The sequence below is a fragment of the Colius striatus genome, chromosome 2 (genome assembly GCF_028858725.1).
Source record: "Colius striatus isolate bColStr4 chromosome 2, bColStr4.1.hap1, whole genome shotgun sequence".
NCBI classification, from domain to species: domain Eukaryota; kingdom Metazoa; phylum Chordata; class Aves; order Coliiformes; family Coliidae; genus Colius; species Colius striatus.
Window position 1 is genome coordinate 19,793,388 of NC_084760.1, and position 18,091 is coordinate 19,811,478.

The window sequence follows — 18,091 nt, forward strand, 5'->3', positions numbered from 1 at the left end:
TCTTGACAGTTGGTGACTTTGACTGTCATTTGAGAAGAAAAGGCTTTCTTTCCTTAGCTAAATGAAGCTGTATTCCTTTAATCAAAATACCTTTTCAATCAAGTTTAACTTCCAAAGGAAAGCTGAACTAGTCAAGTTTAACTGCTTTACAGACTAAGCTAAATTATACTGTTTCATGCAAAGTGCTCTTCAAAAAAGCCATCCTTTGGAAGTCTTATAGAAGCTTGTTGTACATGGCATCCCTCCTCAGCGTTTAAAAAAAACCAAAATATATTTTCCCATAGGTTAATTTTAAGCAGACATGCTTGAGCTTATGATCATCATTAAAAGCAGAACCTCAGGTGGCTGCTAAGGGTAATCTTCCAAACTTCCATCTCATGAGGAAGTTTGGCGACCACTCTAGAAGCTCAAATGCATGTCTTGGCTCACATGATTTTTGTGGCAACTTTTGTCTGGACATAGTTTCAGTCTTGACAATGAAGTACTGGATCATACTATTTTGTAATTATATTTTAATGCTGCCAATATAAGTGTTCTCCAAGCTTTAGAGATGGCCATACTCTTCTGCATTTACTGCAAAAATAGTCTCAAGAATGCTAAACAAGTAATTTACTTCAGTACTGGGGAAGCAAAGTCACAAGTAAGCTCCATAAAGAAATACTGTACTTTCTACTATTCATTTTTGTCCACATTTATTTATGAGTAAAACAAACAGCAAACATAACAGCAAACATTACAGCAAAGGGGACATTCAGGCCCAGATTTAAAAAAAGAAGAGAGATGCCTGGATAGATTCTGAATTTAGGCACCTCAAGGTCGCTGACAAAGTACACAAAAATAAGTGAAAGTCATGAGCATTTCCGCAAACTTCGTAAGTGCATTTCAGTATTTATTTAGATGTTTAAGCTCTCGCACTAGATTTTACAAGCTGGTGAACACTGGCAAAATTATTTCTCCCACAGAACTATAACCACACATTCCCAAGACAGTATAAATATATGGCTGAACTAACATTAATACACATCACCATTTTATCAATTACATAATAAAACAAATTATCAAGTATCCAAATATTAAGTTACGCAGCTTGAAAGGCATACAAAATATTACAGAGGTCTGCCCGAGTCATAGCAGAAACTCAAGGAGGAAAAACAAAAGAAAAAACAATAATTAAAAAAAAAAAAAATCACACTTTCAACAAAGCAATAGTTGGTAAACAACTTTCAATAGGTACAGTAAAAGAAACTACAAGATTTTTCAGAAATTTTCTGATTAAGAATTTTTAGCTACGATAACAAAGCATTTCTACGTTTTAAAAAAATATTTACTAAAGTAAAGGGCATATTCTATACTTCCTGCACGAGACAAAGGCAACATTTTACTAGAAATATTAAATAGCTCCTCCCAACCTTTTCAGGCCCTCTGTTAAGTTGCACATCAAGTGTCAACATTAATTTTACTGTAAGGCTTTTTGTCTGGAGACATTAAAGACTTGTGTGCTTCTGTACAATTTAAAAGATTTTCTACATGAGTAACCAGAGTAATGATTTGTAAAATGGAGAGGTTCAGATAACAGAAAAGTACAGACACTGGGGTAAAAAACCTGCTGTAATTCATAGTATTAAAAAGACAAACTGTGCAAATCCTGATAACTCTAGTGCGATTGTGGGAGACAAAAACATAGGGTGAGCAGGCAAGGCTACCTTAGAGGCCATATTCGTTCATCTTAAAATGACTGTAGAAAAAAAGATAGTAAGGTCCGGATAAGCTGGTAGTTCTCACATCATCAGAACTATGCTCATTTATAAGGAAAACCATGTACTCAATATGCTGGGTGTTTTGGCACCTAATCTCTCTACAGATTTATTTATTTTAGTACCCCAATTTTTAGCAGTTGAAACTAGGCGGGAAAGACTCAATGGCATGATTATAGAATATCTGAACTGGTAATTAATGAGCAAGGAGACAGCTCAGAAACAGAGTACAGCAAAAAAACATTTACTGGGTCTCCAAACAGACGGATATTTACCTAAACATAGAAGTTGCATTTCTACTAAGCCTTTAGCCTATTAAAATACTCCTAAGGAAGCTTCCTTTACTACCAAAAATAAAGAAAAAAAAAAAAAAAAATCAGACTGATGTCTTTGTCATGCAGTCTGCTTAATTCTAGTTCCAATCCTTTATTCCCAAAGAAGTACTATAGGCCATTGAGCTTTACTGAATGCAACAATTATTTCTGTGACCATTGGAGTCTTTGAAGCGCAGACGCATCTTGGGGCGGTATTTCTCTAGGTACAGAAGTTGCTTGCTGTTAAAAGCTCCACGCCGCTTCCTAGAGCGATGAAAAAAACCCAATTTAAATAGAACACTAATATAATGCCCAGTGAAATAATATCATCAAGCAGAGAAAAATATTTTTAGGTCGCTGAAAAAACCCCACAGCTCATCATTAAGCCAAGACTAACCAAAATAAGGATACCTAAAGTTAAGTGCCAGGAAAGAGGGTGGTAGCTTCCTTTCTCATCAACTCATTTGCACCACATGCTCTTAGCATTTTAGGCAGCGTTTTAATCTCCGATACACACAAGCCAGAGATTTTGCATTAGAAGAAACTTGCATTAGAAGAAACTTCAAAGGTAAGCTAGAGTAGATGCAAGATAGCAGTCTTAAGAAAGCTGATGTAGTCTTTCAAAATAATTCTGAAGAATACTACAATATTAAGTACAGAACATTATAACTCCCTGTAATAAGAAGTGGAACAAAAATTGAGCTTTCTTGGTCTTATTAAAACAAAAGTGTGTGAAAGAAGGTTCTTGAGCTTTTGGAGTATGTATCAGGTTCCTATTCCTCACTTCATATACATCAACTTAAGACGCACAAGCTGAATCTAATTCTTAAAGGCTTGGCAATTATGCAAGAAGCATTTTGTTTACGTGAGCTGCAGCTTCTTTTAAATCTGAACAAAGCCTGCAAAATTAAGGCATTGAGACTAAAATTGTTCTCATCCACCTTACAAACAGGAAATATTTTTGCTGTGGTAGACTACCAGAAAAGACTAGGAGGAACTGTTTAGCACACTTTGATCTCATACACAAGAATGGATTCACAAACATGAATGAGTGTTAGCTCTAGATAGCAGAGAGAACCTGAATTTCAAAGGTATTGATATAACTGAAAGTTAAGGAATTTTGTTTAAGTTTGTATTTTTTTTTCCTTCTACTTTTCTGTGGGGACCTTTTTGTTTTGAATTTCCCCCCTTGCTTTCTTTTGTGTTCCTTGCTACTCTTAAACTTTCTCAAATAATTACTGATTCTGGTTTCCATAGGAAAAAAAAACAAACCAATCCCACAGCTCAAGTCTTACAACAATTGTATGTGCTGAAAAAGGTAATTAGTACTAAAAGACAAGAACATGATTCAGAGTTCCGTTTAGTGACCAAAGACATATCAATGTATTAAATCTTGGAAACAGAGAGATGTTAGCTTCATACTTACTGTCTTATGAACTGCACTGCATCTTCATACTTCATTCCACATTCTATCAGTGCAAGAGCAACTAAGACTGGAGCTCTGGTTAAAAAAAAAACAAAACAAAAATAAAACAGAAATTTAATATTTGCTAACATACACTTTAAAGAAGTTTACTTTCCTCAGTTCTCTTCTCTGTCCTTTATTTCTTCCCAGCAGAAGCAGAAGACATGCAGAAGCCAATTCTACATTTACTGAGCCATTAAACCATCTTTTTTTGAGCTACCCATCCTCATTCAGAAAGGAGTTCAAGTTACCTTTGGTCAATCTTTGTTCTTCTTTTTTTCATCTGACTTTACATGTAAAAGTGGGCAGCAGGAATAAAATGCAAGTAATCTTTACTCATTTGTTTTGACACCAATTGATTTTGGGAGAGTTGCATATGGGTTTCTATTCCCACAAACAAGCATCCAAGAGGAGTCAAATTGTGTAAGAACTGACAAGTCCTCCAAATAACATCACAAGTTTTAGGAACAGATGCAATCCAAAAGCTGCTGCACACCCCCAAGGTCATCAGGGGAAGGCTGATGAGGGCTCAGGGCAAAATATTTAGCTTTATCTATAAAAAAAACGTTGAGGCTCAGTGTTACAAATGAGACAGAAACAGCTTTAGGACTTTGGAAAACACTTCATTCCCCAAGTAAGAGGTGTATGAACTCTGGTCTTGATGTGTTGGAACACCACACTTATTTGTGGCTAATGGTTATAATACCCTTGGTACAAGGGCACTGGCAGTACTGGTAAAACAGAGCTGTCACTAAAACTCAAATATATTAGAAAAAAAGACAACATAGCAAGACAAAAAAAATCAGTAGGACACTCATCAACATGCTTGATACAAGAACATACTTGTTTACTCAGTATTTTTTGTGTGAGAGCTGTGATATCATCATCATCTGTTGATTAAAAGGCCTTTAAGTCCAATTATACATATAGCTATTTCTTGCCATCTGAACTACTTTGAAGCGTGAGGTCACTCCAATACTGCATATGTGACTATTGTACATCTGCCTCAAACTTTTGTATTAGATCTTAACAAATATGACCAGGGATGGCAATTCAAGAAAACTTTACCCACCTTCCAAGACCAGCAACACAGTGTACAGCAATACAACAACCAGGTTCTTCACGAAATTTAACTTTAAGGAGGTTTAGCCAATCATCAACAACCTGGTTGGATGGTGGAGCACCGTCATCAAAGGGCCAATCCTAGAATATAACATGTACATAAATATGTTATGATAGAACTCTTTATGCTTGTATGCGTAATCACAGAGGACAGACAATGGACAAAAGAGCTGATATCTAAGGGTACCAGTCAAACTTAAGGTTTTCTAGTAACGTAACTACAGTAGTACTAGGAATATATTCCTTTCAATCAATTTTTCATTAAGAAAATGATTCTGCTCAAAAATTCATTTTCTTCCTGATGAGAGAGGAAATCTACATAGCTTTTGCCTCTGTCAGCTGCTGAAATACATTTGCATTAATAAGGTGTTGAAAAGAAATGTATTTTTTTGGCATCAAGATGAGCTGGTTTTAAATTTGGCTTTTACACTACTTACCAAAACCTGAATGCCTTCTTTTTCCACCGGAGCAGTGTCATAAGTAGCTTCACACACTCTTACCACTGTGGTAACACCATACTTCTTAAGTTCCTAAGGAGTGAAAAAAGTGCCTTAAGAGTAAACTGAATTCACTTACTATTTATTATTCTCAACAGGTTAGCTTATTAAATCATTCCAAAATTTTCAGTAAGTAAACTCATGTAAATATCTTGTGACAAGCACAGAAAGCCAAAAATACCTAAAAACCTGTTGTACTAACAACACATACTTTTGAACTCTTGTGCAAATGTAACAAAACTTAGTCTTCAAATTACATTGGATCAGACTTTTTTTCTTTTAAAACTATATACAGGTAAATATTTATTAAATAAGTAACCAATCTCCAAAAGATCATTCATTTTAAAACAACAGAAGTTTCCTGGTTTGCAAAAATATCATACTTCATTAAAAGCATTTGGAGCGAGGTTTAGATCTTCCTTTTCTCTACTACTTCAAACAACAGGTTTGTAAGACCTCTTACTGTTAATAATCTTGAGCACAAGACAGTAAGTTCCAGAGCTACTGTAACTAGAGAATAACAAAATCTAACTTTCCCTTTTGCCATTACCCTCCAATTAAAAAAATAAGTAGGCAACCACTCCTCATTCTCCCTGCAATAACCCACCATTCACATTGTAACTATCACTGTAATGACTGAAGCATAGCACTTATTTAGTTGTGAGAATATACAAGCAAGCAAAGGTTATCTCGCTATGTTTCTTGTTATGTATCTCACATTGAATGCAAAATAGAGGTATAATGCACCTGAAGTCTTAGCTAATGAAGGACTGCAATACAAACTCAGACCTTAGTAGGAGAGAAAATTGCACACACTTTTAAGAGTGCACTTTATAGTTCCAACATGCCAGCTGCAAGGTTTATATGATAAATTCATATACTAGCAATAAAGGGCAAGCAACCTGGCTTTAACCAGTAAACTATTTCACAATGTACCAAAACACGTATAGCCTCAGAAGCTTTGGATGCAGACTAAGCCTTCTGCCACAAATTCCACCCAAGTAGATATTACAATACTCAAGAGGATTCTCTTAAAGCTACACTAGTACCGTGAGCTGCTAATATTGAAGGGAAAAGGCAATGAAAGCATATGGCGATCCTGTTATTTTGTTCCTAAGGTTCTGATCCACAATGTGCAGTTGAAGTAGTCTCTTTTTAATCATTGTGCAATAGGCACACGGAAATATTACACCACATTTTCTAAATCTAAATGCGAGTTCCTACCACTAGTATTATCTTTGCATTGTTCCACACATAACTCTGCCAAATATTTGTTTTCAGAGCAAACAATGTACTTAATGTACAATGTATTACACAGTATAATTATTTATTTGCTTAACTGTCAGAAGTAAGTTTTTGTGAAGCAAAGCTATCTGAAGGTAAAACGTATCTGAACAGATTTGTCTGTAGGTCACAGCATCACTATTAGAAAGAAGTCAATATACGAACAGTCTCGTTACTTCTTCATGTTGCTTCTACAGCTGTTATCAACTAGTTAAGAAGGAAACTGGTAATATAGCATGCTGTTCAGGCATTGAAAAAGATATATTAGTGAAAGTTCTGTCCTGGCCTTACCTCTATAAATTTGTTTAAGGTTGCATTGGTTGGATTGTGTGTGATTAGGAATCTCATGTTCTTGTAGGTGATTTCCACAGGAGCTGGGCGGTTCATTCGGGCCATTTTGATTTAGTTAAACATGCAACAAGATTATGAAAGGATTAAAAAAAAATCTAATACAGAAGTGATGTCGAGAAACTGAAGTCTACTTCACTACACTCCACGTGAAATTCTCAGTGCTTGGAAGTATGAAGTTGGGAGCAATGGGAAATGAAATGAACCTCCTAACAAGAAGCAGCAATTCTTCAATCCAGTAATACTGAGGCAAAAGAAAGGCAGTGCACTGAGGTTTACCCCATCCAGGTCTGAATTCTGTTGTTAAATGCTCTGCCAATTTCAATTCAATACTTCTTATCCTGGTCAACCACTCTTAGAGGGGCTTCTTGGTGGAGTAGTAATGAATTTCTACAGTTCACTTGTCTGCATAGAGGTCGTGCTGTGCCTGGCAGTAGTCTCCACTGCCCTTCAGAAACTCCATAAATGTGTGACCAAGAACACCACAGAACTGCTGTAGAGAGAAGGAAACAAAAAAAATTATAATGAGCACAGGTGAAGTAGGATTATTTTGAAGACACTAAGCATTATAAAAAGAAAAAACGGCCATTAAAGAGTTCCACAAGGTTTACGTTTTCTAATCCAAGAATCATGTTTGCTTAAGAATCCTGTTACCTTTCTTAGCAAGGATTGCTTGAAAAATAATACATTTAGGTAATACAGACTTTCCATATATGGTTGTTTCAACACCAAAACCTGAACCTACTACAGTCACCCTCAACCTAAGCAGTCCCATGAAAGCAAGGATGAGATTCCTTGAATATTCACATTGAGCATCAGACTAGAGTTTAAACAAAACTTACAGTCTATACACAGATGCAGAACCCCATGTCCTAAAGGCCAAGGACTTATTTTGCATGTAAGCATCATCAATTCACATATGGAACACTCAGTAGAGAAAATGTGCATTTAAATCCACCTGTCTCAAACAGAATGTCTTAAAAGTAAATGTGAAGTCTTTGTGGGCTAACAAAACAATGTGAGCTTTCAAATATATTTTGAGACTTCCAAAGCACACAGATTTCTAACTAAGGAGCATTTCACATACTAAAGGCTGAAAATACATGGCAACTTTCATCTGCTTTTAGCTGCCTTTTGACACTGAAATTATTATCAAAATAGGGGTAAAATATCCACAATCAAGTTTACTGAACAGGTTATTCCTGCCCAATAGTGTGCTACTTCGCTATAGTTAAATTGACATATAGAATTCCTGCAAGACATACAAGCAGGCAGTAGATAGCTGATGAACTGTTCCAAGTCCTATAGTCATTTGTAGATATTGCTACGGAAATTAACAAACATGTGCTTTGATGCACTATGGAACATAACAGCAGAGGAGTTAAAGAGTTTTGTGCCCAGTCACAGTACCACTGGTGCTGCTGATACCTGCCTAGGAAACAGAAGGGAAGAAGAGGTACATTTTGTTTCCCAAGTGACAGGTACAAGCTGAATCGAATGCCTTCTGAATATATTTAGGTACTAGAGAAAAATGGCATTGATCCTACATCTATTTAGCAGAAAAAATGGCTTATGTTGTCCAGTGAACTACAACCATTGGAAGGAATCCAGGTATTTCTGTGTACAAACAAAATATTGCTGAAGACACTTTGGAACTAGATTAGCTGAGCATGTAGTGTTACAGAATTGCTATCACAAGACCAACTTTCTTAAAAATGTGACTTTTTTTTTTCCATTCTAGTTGAGACATAGCAACAACAGTCTTTTGTCTTAATAAATCTAGTTTCTAGCAAACAGAAGCTGTAACTTCACTGTAGTAATGTTCAGGTTTATTTTTTTTTAACATACGAGTTCTATGCACCCATGTCATCAGGAAAAGCATACATGAGAAAATAAGGAGAATAGGCAGTATTTCAGAGCTCTACATCCATAACTTCCTATTCAAAGAATCATGGAAAAAGTAACCTGTGCTAAAAAGCTTCCCAATCCTGAGAAAGAAAATTCAAAAGATCAGGTCTTAAAAACAACTGTACAAGAAGTCCTGATAATAGCCAATGTCTTAATACGCTTTACCAAAGGGCATGATGAAAAAGCTACATGCAAATAGCACTAAATCATATACCCTAAGACTACAGTGAGTCTATCTAACAACAATTAGTATTAAGCTGCAATAGATTTTAGAAAAAACAGAGCAAACGTCTCCAGGCACCTTTACCACATTTTCAGACTGCTTCCTGTAAGACATGTAGATGAGGTGCTGAGGGACGTGGTTTAGTGATGGGCCTGGCAGTGTGAGGTTAGTGGCTGCACTTGACGATCTTAAAGATCTTTTCCAACCAAAATGATTCTCTAAGTTTTATGGACGTACCTCAATGACAAGTATGGTTTGCAAAAAAGGCCAAAACCACCTCCCTCCCTCCAACCTGCTAACAAATACCAGAAAGAAGTTAGTAGAGAAAGTAATAGGACAATTTCATATACACTTTTTCTGCCACTCCAGAGATAATAGCATTACAATTTCTGTAAAAACCATAGGATTAAGTTTGCCAGTTCCTCATTAAAAAAACACCAGTTTTTATTTGTCGCAACTTGAGGGAGAGAGAATTCTTAGTAGAATAGGTATGAAATGAAAAGAACAAGAATGATCCTCTGAAGTCAAAGGCTAACACAGCCAGGAGAACTCAGACTGAGAACTCCTCCAAGAATAATCATCTGACACAGCAGCTGTGCCCTAACAGAAGGCAGGTGTGCATTAAAAGACTCCTACGACCAGACCTAGGGAACACCTAAAATAGCAACTGGAAAAAAAAAAGAACTGAAGATAGCTTATTTAAAGTCACTTTCAATTAGTTTAAGAAGCAGAGCAGCAAAAAAGGGACAGGACAGCTTTAATCAGATACAGCTGCACCAGGTTTTGTGCTGCTTTTCACATGCACTGGCATATGTCTAGACATGCACATGTCTATCTCTTCCTAAGACTGCTAAGAGAAATGACAGGCAGCCCTTTTCCCTTGTAGAGGTAGAGGCTGTCAGAAACAGCCTAGAAAAGTATACAAATAAGCTTGAGAAGATAGAATGGGGTCATTAGGGTCAAGAGAAGACCTCTCCATCTGCAAGATGGAGATTTTTTCAGAGAAAACAATGTAATCAGAAACAGTTAACATTACCTCAGGGCAGGTAGTAAATAAGAAGAGGGATTTATTCAGCCTTGTAGTCAGGTCCTCTGTAGTATGCAATTAGGAGTATCTAGTATCAATAGGATACTAGAAAAACTCATCATGGGGTAAGGAGAAAGGCAAGCAGCAAAACATTACTTAAGTAATCCTATTTTTTTTTAATGCAGATTGTTAATCACTTCTAGGAAACAATGTTAAGTTTGAGTTAAGTTACACAATGTTAAGTTTGAGTTTTATGTGTAATTAACCCATACAAATGAGTTCATTTTGTTAATACTGACTTAACAGTACTTAGATACATCAGCACCCTACTAATTCACACAACTAAAGACTTAATCAAGCATGTGTTTGAGTCTCGCTATTTGCCTTGGCAACTGCTGCTGCCACATCATAAAGGAGCAAAGCTCACATTCTCCTTTGATGTGAATGCCATCACTTCTCACCATTGCTAGCCAGAAAGCTTCCATGTAGACCAACTCCTTAAGGCAGCAACACACTGTAATATCCTAAGACAGCTTTGCCAACCTACTTTAGCTCTGTTTCAGGAGTCAAAGGAACATTAAAAGACAAGCACTACATTGTCATGCTGTTTCTGTTATGGCATTAAGCCAGAGTACAAGGCTTCACCCATCTTCAGTGAAAAGACCTGGAAGGTAAGAAATCAACTCTAAAAATAGTGTTGAGGTAATTAAGACCATCTTGTGCTTGGAGGGAATTCAAGTGCTATCAGCATCTTCTGAAAGGCTTTGAAATACATATTAAAAATTACTATATTGTCTCAGACAGTTAACTGATCGGTGGGTAAGTAATCAAAAAAGTCCAGACAATGTATGAAAGCATAAGGCTGCATGGGTGAAACTCAATACCTAGTACTGTATGCAGAAGTTCTGTAACAAAATGACACTCAGCCATTGCTTGTTACCACTATCTTGAGTGCTCCCGCATACTCTTTTATATTTATGTGTGAGTTTTCCTTGAGGAAAATTAATGCTGAAGGGTTTTGGGAACAGAAGCAGCAGTTTCTACCAGCATCAGGAAACTAAACAACATTTACACTGTTAAATCCATCAAAACAAACTTGGAAAATAAAACTAAGGTTAATATGCCAGGACCACTTATTAATGGAAGGTATCCTGTCCAACATGACACAAAGTGATATTAATTATGGTTGCACATTCTACCATAACTTCTGCAAGAAGTTGGAGAATAGTTTATTCAAGCAAGAGGCTTTAATTCATGCCTTCATTTCTGACAGGAAGCTAAAGTACCTGTCATCACTGGCAGGTAGATTCACATATATGTTAATTCTGCGTTTGAAATCATCACTCCAGTCTGGAAAAAACTGCTTGTGAAAGTAATCTATTAGATTGCTATCAAAATGGGGAAAACAGAGGGGTTATCTCATGCTTTTGACATTCCTATTCACAATTTGTTAGCATCTTGAGATGCTTGCTTTACAGTTACATGATGCTTCGCTCTTATTTTCATAGAACATGCTGGATGGTTCAGTTTCTCAATCCACCTGTTCATAGACTAGAAACTTTTATACTTAGAAGCAACTACATGATATCACATGATCTGAAGTAAAGACTCACCACACACTGATCTACTGAGACCACAGATCAAAACTAGAAAAATTAAACTACATTTCATTACAATTTCAGAACATCTACAAGTTATTTATTTTGACCCAACAAAAAGTTACCAAAGGAGAGAGGGACAAACATCCCTGATTCCCTCTTGCGACTAAAGGCCTAAATAGCAACTGCTAAGGTTGAAAAGAAGGGCTGGGAGGGTAAGGGGTACAAACTGTAGAGCCACAACTTCATTAAGTATTGTCAACAAGATGTAACTTCTAGCTACTGGGCACACTGATAACACTACCATTTTGGACCAGAGGAAGTGACCCATGGCCTAAGAAAATATACCTGTGTTTCATAGACAAGAGATTCCAAAGGTTTATTTTAAATTTATTACAACATGCACCATGAAGTAAGGATATTTCTTGTGATTAAAGTATGCAATTTAGGGGGAAGAAAAAGTTATCTCAAAACTTCATGTATAACAAGTCAATGCAACTTCTAGAGGTGATGAAACCAAGGCCATGTGACTATGTTCCTAATTCTGCTTGGACCATGAAAAACAATCACAAACTCATACAAAGAAACCTTAACAGATACTGGAGAAAATAAGACATCATAGAAATCATTGCACTCCTTTGTTTAATACATCCTCTCGAGTTTCTGGAATCAAAGAGTCTCAAAACAACATTGTCACTTCAATAGCAAACTACATAGATCTGTCATCCTATTAAAAAATTATTCCATTATGTTTTAAGCAATAACATAAATTTAGCATATATATGCTAAGACAGTGATTGCACTATTTTATGGAGTCTAAAACAAGTAAAAGTGACAAACAAGAAGCTGTATTTGTGAAGAGCACTGTAAGGAGTTATGGTCTTATATTTAACCCAGAAGTATCTCTTGTACTGATCTGACAGACTAAGTTTTAGGGGTTTTTTTTTGTTTTTTTGTTTTAATAAGGTGACAGTCTGTTACTACTTTAGAATTCAGTAATACCCTGATCTGGGTGTTCTGGCTTATCTTTAAGAGAACTGATCACCTACAGTCAACCTACACATTGGGATAGATCCAGCATTCTCATGTGGTATGTATTCTGTCAAAAAAGAAAGGTTTCACAAGACAGAAGTTATTAGATAAGGTTGAATTACATTTATTTACTACCTTACTGACACATTTGGTTTCAGTAAGACAATGACATCCTTCTTCCTTAGCCCCTGCTATATCTGTCACTCAATTTTCCTTCTCACTCTCACATTTCCTCTCTCATGGCTGTGCAATTTCTCTATTGCTTCTTCTACACTTTCAGCCTGAAACAATTCTGTTCCTGTGAGTTTCAAAATCCCTTGCTGTTCCATCAGTGGAATAATAAGAGCTGACATTTAAGTGTCAGCTTCAGAGTTTTTAATTTGACAGTTCTGCAAGATCTTAATGAGACAGGGTTCATACTTTTGAGTCTCTGCCTTGGAAACACTCTGCAGATACAGTTAGACATATTGGAAAGTTCTCTCCAGCAGCAATAAGAAACATAAGAATCACAGGACTCTCATGCCACAGAGACTGTGCATTTGTCAGCTCGTATTTGGAATGTGTGTGGCTGGCTACCAGACAGCAACCAAGACCTGCATATAACCACCACTAATCCTGCTTCTATTACCATATATTACTTGTTTCTGATAATGCTTTGCCTGTCTTGCTTCCCTGCAAGGGAGGGTATACTACCACCAGTAGGCCTTGTGTTGTTTGTGCTTACACACAGTGCTTTGTGGTCACTGGTGTTAGGCAGCACCTACTAGCGTAGTAATTACAAAACTGTGATCTACCTCCAGAAGGAAATGCCTACCTTGAACGAAAAGTCAGAGGGCAATGTCTCAAAAAGCAGGTTCAGTCAAAATTCACGTACTTAACTAAATTCGAGAACTTGTGAGGGTAAATGGCAGACTGTTGGAGAAACATGCCCTTCAGCGTGTATGACTCCTCTGCCGACTCCGATGGCTCCCACGGAGCTATCTAAAAAAGCCTAAGCTGACGCGGGCCGGCCGCACGCGCGCGCGTACCCCATCCTTCCTGCAGAAACCTCATTTGGGAAAGCATTCACGTCCCCGCTCGCAGGCGGTTCCGACTTTCCTCTCGAGGGCGCCGGAGACAAAGGGCCGCTCTCGCCCTCGACCTGGCGGCGACCGCGCACGTGTGGCCGCGGCGGGGGGCGAGCGCCGGCCGCGCCAGGCAGCCATACAGCCGCGAGCGCCGCGGCCCGGCCGCGCTCCCCGCTGCACCACCTGGCTGGCGGGCGCTCGCAGACAAGCCGAGGCTTGCCCGGAAAGCCCCGGGCTCCGGCCGCCCCAAGCGCCGCGCCTGCCGCCGGCCTCCCAGCCGGCCCCATCTCTCCCCGGCGGGGAGACTCTGTCCCGGCCGCGACACCGCCCTGCGGGCCGAGCCGGGCCGGTGCTCCAGCTGCGGCGGTCACGGGTTCACATCACGCTTCGATCAGGCTCCCGACGCGGAGCCATCTTGTCCCCCGGAGCCGCCGCCCGGCCCGACCCGGCCTTTCCACAGCAAGGGGGGTGCTGAGCCCCACCGCCTCCGCGCACCCGGCCTGGCACGGCGCAGGGCCACGAAAGCCCCGGCTGCGAGGTCACTGCCCTTCCAGCCCGGCAGCCGTCACCAGACAGACACGGTCGGGGGGAGGCCGGGCCGCCGCCGGGCGGGGCCGGCAATAGACGGGCTCACAAAGCCGCTTTGTGCCAGGGCCGTGCCGCTCGGAAGCCGCAGAGAGATCGCCCCCTCCTCTTCTCCCCACAGAGAAGAAGAGAGGGGCACTGGCAGGCAGGAGCGAGAGGAGAGAGGCGCCGAGGCCGGGAGGAAAGTCGAGCCACGCCGCGCCGCGCCGCAGCCGGGCTGGCGCGGTTCTCCTGCGGCCCGCCTGAGAGAAGCTCCAGCCTCGAGCGGCGAGAAGCCGCCAGAAGCCGGCGTGGCCCGGACGACAGAACAAAGAGACAACATGGAGGAGACGGGGCGGGGTGGGGGGGGGGCGAGGGGAGAAGGAGAGGCGCGGGAGCCAGATTCAAGAGGGCAATCGGCAGGGCGAACGCCTGTCAGGGTGAGGATTCGGGGGAGGCGGCCCGGACCGGGGCAGGGGGCGCGGGCGGGCGGGTACTTACAGGAATATGGTTACTCATTGAAGACTGTAGCCTGATCATACAGCCGGGGTGCGGGCGCCACCGCCGGGGGCAGGAGGAGCAGGACCAGGAGGACGCGGAGGCGCTGGAGGCCGCGGAGCTGCCGGAGGGGGTTCGGCGGCGGAGCGGGGATGGACCATACAGCTGCGACAACGGGCGGCTCTGCGGGCTGGCGCGGAGCGGACGCGGCTGCACCAGGAGGGACACTCGGCGCCGCCTCCCCCACAAGCGCCCCAGGACCCGCCCCTCGCTCACGCACGTCAGCGATGAACGTCGCTCCCGCCCAATTAGAGGCGCCGCCAGCGCGTCCGGGGAGGGAGCGAGGTCGCCGGGCGGAGGCGGGAGGGAGCCGAGAGGCGGAGGCAGCCGGCGAGAACCGGTTAGTGAATGGAGCGGGTGGTGGCGGGTCGGGGAGGGGCGCGGCGCGGTCAGAGCGGGACGCGCGGGCTGGCGCGGCGAGCGCCGTCAGGGGTGGGCCGGGGCCGAGCTGCGCGGGAGCACCACCCCCAGCTGGCCGCTGCAGGCGGCTTCTCCGGGAAGCTCCTGGCGCGAACGCCGGCTACCCTGGGGCAGCGAGTTCTAGACTCTTCCCCGCGCCCCTGATGCAGGGTGGGCGGCTGGCGGGCTGCAGCTGCTGCCGTTGGTCGCTCACTGGGTTGGGGGGCGCCTGAGGGCGAGGGCTGCGGGGCTGCCTTGCTGCGTGGCGTGGCCGCCTTGCTGCGTGGCGTGGCCGCCTTGCTGCGTGGCGTGGCCGCCTTGCTGCGTGGCGTGGCCGTGCCGTTCCCTGTGAGGGCGGCTGGAGGCCCGGTGCCGTATTGCGGCCCTCTGCCGTCAGAAACAAAATGAGAAGTTGAGCGGCTACGGCTCTGCGGGCGTTTTAGTCCCTAAGCCCCTTCGATCTCGGGTCTCAAAGCCTCTTTTACGAGTTTTAATGCCAACAGGAAACTCTTAGTGCGTTATGCCTGCAGATAATTCCGTCCTTTTAAGTCGAGATAAAATCCATGATTTCTGGTTTTACAGATGGGAGAACAGCCCAGTAGGCCAGAAGTGGTGTGAGAAACAATATGGGCTGTCTTAGCCTTGTGCTCTCTCGCGCCGAGGAAACGCTGCCTGCCAAGGCACAGACGTTACGCAAAGGCAGACAGCTCGTGGGTGAAACCCGGCGGTGGGAAACCCCCGTGATACCGCTGCAGTGCGTAACCGATGAAGATATGGGAGTCAGTCCCCAGCTGGACACCCTCAACCTGGAAAACACCTTAATGTGGGTCAGCGCTGGCTTTATGAAATGACAGACTATTTTTAGCTTCAGTTAGCCTCATGCTGTTCTAGTTACGTTTATCTAGCTAAGCCTTTCTTCTGTGTGTTATTGTTGCTATACAGATTACAAGAGTCTGGAGAAGTTGTTTTTTATTAAAAAAATAAACAGCTCAATTCTGTATCTCATTATCTTGTATTGGCTTGTACAGAGGCACGGCTGATTTGTGGTTTTCCCAAATTTTCTATTTTTGTGTAGGATTACAGAATCCATGGTTTGTACAGAGGAGGCTTTTGTGATGACTGACAGGAGAGATGTGTTATTCAGAATGTATCTGTGTTAGTTTTCACTCCACCTGACTTCAGGTTGATTTCTGAGCAGCAGCCATGTCTCTGCTAGAATAATATACTTGGCTTTTAAGGGCTATATATCTGGGCTATATTTATTTACATTTGTGTTTTGGATTTAATGACTAATTCAGGGCACGTGTCTGAACTAGCAGCTACTTCCACTTTTCTATGTAAAACTTCATGGAAGTGTGCTCAGAATCCTGTAAAGTAAGATGATCCCAAGGTCAATGGCTGCTTGGAATAGAAACTTTTTGGTGGTTACAATGTTAAGAAGCTTTTGGGGGAGAAAGGAGGAAAAGTCAACACAGCTTCTCATATCAATAAAGCTTGAGGAATTTTCTCTAGATACAGTTCTGAGAGAGATTAAACAGCTCTTTACCTGCTTTAATATACCTACTGTTTTGTTGGGGTTGTTTTTTCTCCAATAATGCAAGCTTTTGTTTACTCTTTCTTTGCACATTAAACTGTTCAAGATTTTGGGATTGAATTACTTTCTGGTGCAGCTTCCTTTCAGTATTGTACCATGGTAGTTTGGAAATAAGGCACCTTTGGCAGCTTCTTTGAAATGGTATACCCTAGAAGAAAGGATTTAGTTCAGAAAGCTTTTAGTCTATAAAACATGATGTTTGGGTTAAGTATTTTTGAAGAAAGAATGCCTGTGTCATTTTTACTAATCCTTATTTTTACTCTGATAGACCCCCTTAGTTGTGATTAATTGTGTCATAATAGTTTACACTTAAGATACAGTTCCTGTGTTTTAGTGCTCTGAGATGACAAAGAGATACTTGAAGCGTTAGAGAGGCATAGGCTATGATAAAGTGGTCTACTGTGTCATTAAACGTAGGGCAGAATCAAAGACATTTATAGGAGAGATAGACACGTGGATAGTTACAAAGTGCCAACTAGCGAACTCATGAAACAAAGTAAGTTGAGGAGACAGAAAGTAACAGAAAGAGACAAGTCTCCTTAAGAATTTTAAAGATAAGAAAAAGATAAATACTTGTAAATTTGTGGAGTGAATTCAGAAGAGACTGGTATGATAATTTTGAGAAGCAAAGATGTTATCACTGCTGTGGTATTGGGAGCAATGATATAACTTTTATCATAGGAGGCTATAGTAGGACAAAGTTTTAATGCATTTTGTAAGCAGTGTGAGTAGAAAAGAAAATTTGGGCATAAGATGAATGTCCAGCCCTTATCTATCTAGCTGAATATTATCAGGGTTTTTTTTAAGTTTTAATACGAAGTTGGACATTCAACCAGTCAATTTAAAGAACACCGAAGTTTCATCTGTCGAAATGGTAACTTATATCTTACTTTATTTTGTTTTATAAAACCTACTGTTTTGTAATCTGTGATAATTTGATGTTGTCTTAATCTCTTCAGTGCAATACAGAAAAAAAAACCCCTTATTCCTTTATGTAAAAGTCTGTTCTGTACAGCTTGTTAGCTGTTTTTGTCAAGAAAGGGAATCCTGATAAAATTAGGAAGCAATTTTGGCTACTGAACATCTTTGTCAACCTTCCTGTACTTATAAAAAATACGTTATATTAGTTTTTAACCAGAGGGACTAGAGCAGGAAGCAGTCTTCAACATACAGTCACACAGTGTCCATACGTCACTTTGAAGTGGTTTGTGTTCATTTCTTGTTAGTACACGTGTTCTGGTTTGAGAATGCTGCTTCTATGAGATTCATGAAAGTTAAACTTTAAAACATCACTCTTAGGTTTTAAATACGTATCTCAATACATCAACTAGTGTAAA

At 40.9% G+C, this 18,091-nt stretch overlaps 2 protein-coding genes across 2 annotated transcripts; both read right to left on the minus strand.

The window, feature by feature from the left end:
• Positions 1 to 666: 666 nt before the first annotated feature.
• On the minus strand, positions 667 to 6,845 carry PTP4A1 (protein tyrosine phosphatase 4A1). The gene is made up of 5 exons (XM_010206328.2): positions 6,728 to 6,845; positions 5,093 to 5,185; positions 4,606 to 4,736; positions 3,495 to 3,569; positions 667 to 2,332 (listed from the first exon to the last, which is right to left on the minus strand). Exons 1-5 carry the CDS (start codon positions 6,830 to 6,832, stop codon positions 2,215 to 2,217), a joined length of 522 nt encoding a protein of 173 aa, XP_010204630.1. The 5' UTR covers positions 6,833 to 6,845; the 3' UTR covers positions 667 to 2,214.
• A 336-nt stretch (positions 6,846 to 7,181) lies between these two features.
• Positions 7,182 to 14,961, minus strand: LOC133624838 (uncharacterized). The gene is made up of 2 exons (XM_061989535.1): positions 14,705 to 14,961; positions 7,182 to 7,277 (listed from the first exon to the last, which is right to left on the minus strand). Exons 1-2 carry the CDS (start codon positions 14,741 to 14,743, stop codon positions 7,182 to 7,184), a joined length of 135 nt encoding a protein of 44 aa, XP_061845519.1. The 5' UTR covers positions 14,744 to 14,961.
• Positions 14,962 to 18,091: the final 3,130 nt, after the last annotated feature.